This window comes from Monopterus albus, unplaced genomic scaffold (genome assembly GCF_001952655.1).
Source record: "Monopterus albus unplaced genomic scaffold, M_albus_1.0 scaffold531.1, whole genome shotgun sequence".
NCBI lineage: Eukaryota > Metazoa > Chordata > Actinopteri > Synbranchiformes > Synbranchidae > Monopterus > Monopterus albus.
In genome coordinates, this window is record NW_018128411.1 from 117,540 (window position 1) to 126,312 (window position 8,773).

At 42.6% G+C, this 8,773-nt stretch overlaps 1 protein-coding gene across 1 annotated transcript in view; it reads right to left on the reverse strand.

Moving 5' to 3' along the window:
- Positions 1–8,773, reverse strand: part of pck2 (phosphoenolpyruvate carboxykinase 2 (mitochondrial)) — a 35,037-nt gene that overhangs the window by 5,569 nt on the left and 20,695 nt on the right. The window contains exons 3-8 of the mRNA XM_020588351.1: positions 5,639–5,823; positions 4,498–4,568; positions 4,152–4,287; positions 3,874–4,061; positions 3,535–3,697; positions 3,221–3,436 (exon numbers count right to left, since the gene is read on the reverse strand). Of these exons, the coding sequence (XP_020444007.1) occupies positions 3,221–3,436; positions 3,535–3,697; positions 3,874–4,061; positions 4,152–4,287; positions 4,498–4,568; positions 5,639–5,823 (959 nt within the window). The remainder of the gene's footprint in view (positions 1–3,220; positions 3,437–3,534; positions 3,698–3,873; positions 4,062–4,151; positions 4,288–4,497; positions 4,569–5,638; positions 5,824–8,773) is intronic.

Here is an 8,773-nt window from a genome sequence, read left to right on the forward strand (position 1 = left end):
GGACAGGGAAGATGGTTCAAATTGATGGGAAGATGGATGGAGCCAAATACAGGACCATTCTGGAAGGAAACCTGATGGAGTCTGCAAAAGACCTGAGACTGGGACGGAGATTTGTCTTCCAACAAGACAATGATCCAAAACATAAAGCAAAATCTACAATGGAATGGTTCACAAATAAACATATCCAGGTGTTAGAATGGCCAAGTCAATGTCCAGACCTGAATCCAATCGAGAATCTGTGGAAAGAACTGAAAACTGCTGTTCACAAATGCTCTCCATCCAACCTCACTGAGCTCGAGCTGTTTTGCAAGGAGGCATGGGCAAAAATTTCAGTCTCTCGATGTGCAAAACTGATAGAGACATACCCCAAGCGATTTACAGCTGTAATCGCAGCAAAAGGTGGCGCTACAACGTATTAACTTAAGGGGGTTGAATAATTTTGCACGCCCAATTTTTCAGTTTTTTATTTGTTAAAAAAGTTTGACATATCCAATAAATTTCGTTCCACTTCATGATTGTGTCCCACTTGTTGTTGATTCTTCGCAAAAAATTACAGTTTTATATCTTTATGTTTGAAGCCTGAAATGTGGCAAAAGGTCGCAAAGTTCAAGGGGGCCGAATACTTTCGCAAGGCACTGTATTATTGATTTGGCCTCTTATGATGTTTGTGCTGTATCCATTCATTTGTCTGTTCAGTTGATTTGTATGGATTTGTCCTGCATTTATTTCAGTGTGCAGACATGCGGGGTGTGTTATATACAGACCTTTTGAATGTGTATTTATCCTTTTGTTGTATAATATGCTTTGATTCTGTGCTTTCCATCTTGTAGAGTCACTGTGTGACTTCAGTTTTGAAAGGAGCTGATGGTTTACCTGCTTTGTTTTATCCTTATTCAATAAAGGAACATAATGTTACACTTTGTGTTTTTATATTTATATGGAATGTGTATTTTATATGACAGAGTATTAAGGCCACACTAAGGAAGAAGGAAAAAGTCATACATTTATGAGGCTGGTTCTTTTTTCCCTAAAAGATGCATATTGTTTTTACAGTCCTGATACATATGACAATGTGATGCTGATGTGCCAAAAGATTAAGTATGTCCTTGATTGTGGAACCATACTGAAGAACAATTCCACGAAATGCCCCACAGCTGTCATTTTAACAACTGTCCTCCTCTAAAACAACGGGTTACAATATTATTAAAGACTTCATTATCGAAGTCTGTGAATTTTCTTTTTTCTCCCTCTGTGGCCCTAATATTCTATCATTTTATATATAGCCTTATAGTCTATGGGAAACTGTAAATTATCTAATGATAGCAACATCATCTAAAAGTCATCATTTATCCAAAATGATTGAAATTAATGATCACAAACGTTTAAACAATGACAGTGGGTCTAATTATATGTGATAACAATGTATAGTGTGCAGTGAAATAACTATTGGTTTCCGTTTGTGGTGACTGCTGACTGACATAAGGGATGAGATAAAATAAATCCTTGAATTTAGCCTGGTCTGGAGCAGGCTAGCTCCACAGAATAAATCTCCATGGTAATTTATACCATAACATCCTACCGCCATCTAATCCAGCTTTAGTGCAACCGGATCACGGATAAATTGAGCCAGGATCACCAAGATATCCCGGCTTAATCCCTTATCCTAGTTTTGTGCAATAGGCCCCTGTTCTTCATTCTCTTTCCTCTAGTCACTCACCCCGACCGGTCGAGGCAGAAGGCCGCTCACCAAGAGCCGGGGTCTGTTGGAGGTTTCTTCCATTAAAGGGAGTTTTTCCTCCCCACTGTCGCCAAGTGCTTTCTCAAGGGGGATTTGTTGGGTTTTCCCTATGTAATAATAGAAATAACAGTAAGGTCTAGACCTTACTTTTTAAAGTGTCCTGAGATGACCTTTGTTGTGATTTGGCCCTATACAAATAAAATTTGATTTGATTTGATTTATAGTAAAAGTATGTAACTGCAAGATGTCTGACGCTGATGCTGAGTGTTTTATTGATTTTAATGAAGCAGTTGTTCTGAAGTCATCATACGTGCTCATTTCCTCAGACAGGTTACCAGGTTATTCAAGTAATTATAGAACAGCCAAAATGTTCATAAAGTAGATTTTAGATATTTCTATACATGATTCTGGTCAGATAAGCAATTTTAAATAATGGATTTGAAATGAGTCTGGGGCAGATGATCTGTGCTCCATATCCTTTGCAGGTCTGCCGCAGTGTGCAAGTGGACTCTGATCCGGACCAGTTTTTTGGATACGTTGTGGAGGCCATGATACCTCCTTGGTGGATCCGCCACGAAGTTTGTCTGCTATCTGGGTGGTTCATCCTAAACGTGTTGCTTTGGTATTGCATTAGATGGCACTGTATACACTATGGCTGTTCAGCTTTGTATTCTTATGCTAATTTGATTTTTTTCCAAATCTCCACGATGAACAGGATACAAATATACACTGTGGTGTGTCTTTGACAGACTGCTCTATTATGATACCACAGTCAATTTCTTTGGTCTGCAGGTAAGTGAAGTCCAACATTAATCAGAGCTGGTAAGGAGATGTCTTTGCTGTCAAAGAGACAAACACATGATTCAAACTCGAACACTAAATATCAGTAAACCAGCAGAACTCTTAAACATAGTTTATACTTGCTGTTCTCACACGCATGCCAAATATGACGTCACAACTCCTGGCGCACAGTGCGCATTGGTGTCGTTTTGGCTGGTTGCACACCTCCCAATTTTTGTAAGTTGGTGCATGCCGCCTATGGTACCAAGCTGGAAAAGTAGGTAATGGACAAGCTGGGGGCAGGAGTGTGTGAGCAGGTGAGTCTCTCTAAACATTCATATGACTCTATATGGACATCTATGGCTCAGCGTGCTGGTTTGGTAGAAAGCCAGCTAGCAACAACATGTTGTCTACCACACATTCATTCAGCTATTCTGTAGGTTCGATATCTGCTGGCTAGCTAGCCGGCTAGTTAGCTACAAAACATATTTCTTGTAGATATCTTTTTCTACTGCTCTTCTAGCAGTGTAGATTGTTTTTCCTCAGCAGTGAGTCCTGCCTTTTAGGAGAAGACCACAGTAAACCAAGCACGCCTCAAGTGCATGTATAAATGGTTTTGTGTCTTTGCTGACATCACAGTTCGCATGTGCAATTTCCTATGCGGCAAGCATAACCACAACTTTAAGCTGGATGCTTTATTACCTTGCTTCCATGTTTTGCCGTGCCAGTCTGTGAGTGTGACGCCAGCACCAGGGGGGTCAAGTCCTTCCCACCACACCCCTCCATCGCTGGTCTCCCCAACGTTGGTGAAAATGGTGTTTTTGGCAATGGTGGTCATAGCATTGGGGTTGGTCTTGTCTGAGGTGCCAGGAGCCACGCCGAAAAAACCATTCTCTGGGTTGATAGCCCTCAGTTTACCTACAGACGTATCATCAAGGTGATGTTAAACATTTAATACATTACATATGGAGGGACAGAGTGAGGCTCTGTGTGTGTGCTCTACTCCTCCTCCTCACCTTGGCTGTCAAACTTCATCCATGCAATGTCGTCGCCCACACACTCAATCTTCCAGCCTGGCAAAGCTGGTTTCATCATGGCCAAGTTAGTTTTACCACAGGCACTGGGGAAGGCTGCTGCCACATAGCGTTTCACTCCCTGAGGGTTTGTGATACCCAGAATCTGAGGAGAGGGCAGCGAATACATTTGTTAAAATGGACAAACCATTCTATAATTTTTACTCAACTTTTCATGGATTCATAGCACTCAAAGGCAGTGAAAAATGGATCATGGGCATTTCCTATGAGCATTTCTATGGCACTGGGTTGCAAGCACAATGTGCCATCCTTCATTCTCACCAGCATGTGCTCTGCTAACCAGCCCTCATCCTTGGCGATGCGCGAGGCGATACGAAGGGCAAAGCACTTCTTCCCCAGGAGAGAGTTTCCTCCATAGCCACTGCCAAAGGACAGGATCTGCCTCGTGTCTGGCAGGTGAGATATCAACACCTTTTCTGGGTTACAGGGCCATGAGCTGACCAGAGGGGCTGGAGAGGACCAGTAGAGAAAAGAAGGAATTTGTAAAATCTTATACACAATCAGTAATATAACTTGTTTCAAGCTCTTGGAATGTGAACCTCTGAGTGGAAAAGGTCGTCCCACAGAGTGTTGACAGCGAACAAACTCCTCTCCTTCAGCCAGTTTCTTTAAAACCGGTGTTCCCATACGCGTCATGATTCCCATACTGGCCACAACATACGGTGAGTCTGTCACCTTAAAGGAGAACCAAACGTTTACTATACTGATATACTACCTAAGACTTTCACTGAATAATTGGATATTCAATAAATGTATATATATGGATATATCAATTTTTAAGCATTAAATGTTATAAAAATTTATTAGATTAAATGATGAATTATATCAATTAATCTATACAAGAACAAATTGCTAAGTATAACCCAGCAGGCTTATTGTCAGTACCTGGACGCCATATTTACTCAGAGCGGAGCCTACAGGACCCATACTGAAGGGAATCACATACATGGTTCGACCTACAGAGAGGAAAATGAATAATAAACAACACGTTAATACAATTTGCAACAAAAGGCAATACTGTTTCAATAAGATAATACTAAAAACGAAGGCACTTTAGCTGGAAAAATCATGGTTCTTGAAGGGCTGATTTTACAAGCAGATCACTGCTTTGCTTTTGTTTTTAACACACACAAAACATACAGGTAACATCACACACATTCCTGCCGTGTTTCTGGCTGCTCCACTGACTGACAGTTGGAGGCGGTAAGGTGCAAAGAACTTCAGCAATACACCAATAAAACCATCAAAGAAGAGTGCAAACTATACGTCAAGGGCACACACCATGCATTTTTGTAGGAAACGCTGAATCTAATTTTTGCCACATTTACGGTGAGTCTCCAATTCAGATTTCTGATGTCCAAAGCATTGATGTTTTTCTTACAAACTTAGGGGCACCTTGGTCAGAACACGTGTTAACACCCCTTGAAAGTCTTGTGTATGCTGACTTTCAGCGGTTTAACTCCCCTTGCTGCAGTGATGTGCAGGTGAATGACATGCTAGCCAGCCCTCATCCTTGGCAGAGTGACATCAGCGTTGTGTGTAAATGTGCAAATAATAATCCTGTGTACAGCTGCGTGCTCATCCATTCAATGGCGTGCCAGGATGAAGTAGGACAATAAACACACAAAGTAGCCTGACAGGAATTCCAGCCCACACATGGGATGTCGAGATCACCTTTCATATATAATCACACAACACTACAAATATGCCAGCAACGTATTTTGCACCAAAGCTTCCTTAGGCTTGCTCACTGAGTTTGTTTACAGGTGCAACAGCACGCATTTCTGGCCACACCCAAACTCCCAGACCTGACCAAACAGGCTTGAGAGGAGCTGTGAAAACAGCTAATCAGCCTGCTGTTAAGTTACTGTGTAAAGACATCCCAGCCAATTCATTTTTAAATAGTTGGTTAATGTTTAGAAGACAGTACTAAATTGAAAGTCAGTTTTATTTAAAATAAAGGGAAGCTCAAGACAGACATCTCCTGGCAACAATGGAGAAAACTCATTTCCATCCAACAACGCACCTGCCATGCAGTTGGGGAAACGCTCCTCTCTGGCTTTCTGCCAGTCTGACTCACTCATCCAGTTGCCCAGCTGGCTCTTTACCCCTTCAGCTGGGATGGGGATGGTGTCTCTCTGGCTCTTGGTCACAATCACAGTCTTGCTCTCCACCCGAGCCACGTCCTTTGGGTCTGTACGCGCCAACCAACTGCCAAACAGAGAAAAAAATGTAAGAGCATGAGGAGAACAACTAAGGAACTTTAGAAGAGAATTAAATATGAATATAATATTTGCAATTTTCCAGCATCAGAACATACTGAAACCTGTTGAGCCATTTAACACTCCTCACAGGTTCTGCATTTGCTTCCATTGTCCTCTACACACTTTGGAGGTGCATTCTGGGAGCTAAATTTCAAAATATGGTTGTTTGCATAACGGTTGCCCATGATAGTTTAAATTTCAGCGTCTTCACACCTGAACCAGCATTATAAACACAATATATAAACACACTTTGCTGGATTCGAGGTAAAACAAGGACTTCAATGAGTAGACCGTGGGAAAAGTGGTGAAGACGTCACATTTCTGCAAGCTTTTGTTTTACTTATCCAACAGCTGTTTGACAAACTGCCCATTCCGTCTCCATTACTGGCTGATTGTTGCACTACAGACTGATCCTCGACATCCTCCGCTTAGCTGTGTGTGTGTATGTGTGTGTGTGTGTGTGTGTGAGGAGCCAGTCCCTCCCTCCTCTAAACGGAGACCGACACAGGGAAAAATATAGTGGAAAAGCCATATGAGACAGTCTGCTTCAACCCCGCAGGATATGCCAGGTGACAGTTAAGAGAAGCACGAGGTACCGTTCGTTAGGTTCAGACAGTGGAAAGACAGCCTTAATAGCCTAAAGGCACTACACCACTGAATGAATAGATGTGCATCTTACATTTCCACTTCAACTGTAGGAACTTAGTCACCAGTAGGAGATTTTACATTTCGGTTTTCCTGTCCCCCACCTACTTTCGAGAGGAGTTCCTGGAGCTAACTTTCAGCACCCTCAGGAGGTAGCACTAAATCAAGATCCAGAAACTTGAATGGGGGGGAAGTGATCCTACTGCTTTGGTCTGTTATTGCTCAAGCAGTTGCCACCTATGATTGGTCAAACTGGTGTGTTGTCGTAACTCAACTACTGCAAACACAGCACCATAGCAGCTATTTCAATCCATTTGTACTCTCTTGTCCATCCGAGTGTTCTGACAAGTGTACTCAGCTGACAAATCCCTGTATCAGGCCTTCTCCATATGTCCACTGCTATGGCTTGAGTCAAGCCATGCATGCATGTGTGATTCAACCAGGTCCACGCCACACCTGATGGCATTTTTCTCTTCCACTATGTGCTGTCTTTATGCATCCGGGCCTATTTCTGCTAGTGTGGCCCATGTTCTTTAGCTGAAAACTAAAATTTACTTGTGAATATATAAAGGCAAAAAAATTCCCTCTTTCAAGATGTTGCTCCTCAGTGTGCAACGTCGCAGCTCACTCAGTCAGTTTGTTTCTCTTTTTGTCTCTCTTTTGCTTATTTGTGCTGCGTTAAAGCAACAGTAAAAACCACAAACTAAAGTCTTCCGGCGCAGACAGCAATGGCGACCGAAGTTACTCATGCTCTCATGTGTTTGTTGTTTTTCTTTGTTTTCTTGGTCTTTTGCAACCCATCCCAGATTACTTTTACCAGAGAAGAACTGTTAAATATCGGACAACTCACACCAAACTACCTTCCTTCAATTTTTGTGAACGAAGATGTGCATGGCAGCCTGTCGTCATCAGTGTATAAGCTCTGTTTTTATACTTGTTCTCTCCAAAAATTCAATAAAATTGTGTTGGGGGAGAAAAAAAGGAAAGAAAGAAATGACTTGACTTTACTTAGCAACCTCAAGTGAAACTAGATTGTACGACTGAGTTGATCTGCTTGTTGAATCTTAAGTCACTGTCAAACATTACCCCTAGGTTTTTTACAGTCATCTTCAGATGATGAGCACGTTAGTAACAATGTTTTCTCTGTCCTTAATGGTTGTTCTGTATGTCAGTCTAAGCAGGCCCGATGGGTGTAGGGGTGTGTGTAACCTGCTGTTAAGGAAGTACTGCTGCTGAGTACTGGGGCTATGCACCGACTGGGTGAGGTTAAAAGAGTCAATAATACTTAAAAAGTCTTTAGACAAAGGGTCAGCCGAGCAACATATATGAATGTTAAAATCACCAAGGATTAAAAGCCTATCAAACTTTGGCAAGATAAAACCCAGGAGATCAGAGAACTCTTGAATAAAGTCCCTATTAACTGCCTCATGGCTGTGGCTCGTGAGGTAGGGCAGTCGTCTCCTGACCAGCAAGTTGGTGGTTTGAATCCCAGTCTCCCCTAAGTGTCCCTGAGCAAGACACTGAACCCCGAATTGCTCCCGGTGGCTTGACTCGCGCCGGTGCATGGCAGCCTGTCGTCATCGGTGTGTGAATGGGTGAATGGTGTATGATCTTCTGTAAAGCGCTTTGGCCAGTGCGACACACTGTGAGAAAGCGCTATATAAAATACAGTCCATTTTCCTCCATTTTTTGTGAACAATGAATGCTGTATGGACATTCTGATCGGAGGCGCAGCAGCAATATACGGGACCTGGAAAAAACGCCACAGACGTGGAAAATGCTCTGGCGCTTTGGTGCAGTTACGGCAGAGGGGAACTCAGACCTCACTCCCATCTATTCACCTGGCTAATCTCCGCTCCCTGGTCAACAAAATGGATGAAATTCTTCTCGTCAACAGGACTAACTCTGACTTTGCACGGTCTGCTGCTTTGTGCTTCACGGAGACCTGGCTCAGCGACTCAATCGCAGACAGTGCGATTCGAATACCGGGTTTCCAGGTGTTCAGAACGGATCGTGTAAAGGAGCTGTCCGGGAAAACGAGAGGAGGTGGAATCTGCTTCTACATAAATGAAGGTTGGTGCACAGATGTCACAGTGCTACAGAGGACATGTAACACAGACCTAGAAACTCTTGTTATTAAAGGCTTCATTCTATTATAAAGCCACGTCCGGTTCTTTCAAAACAGGAACTCAGAGGGACGACTCAGACCACTTGAGTATATAAAAAATATAACCGTGCTGGTTTATTCAAAG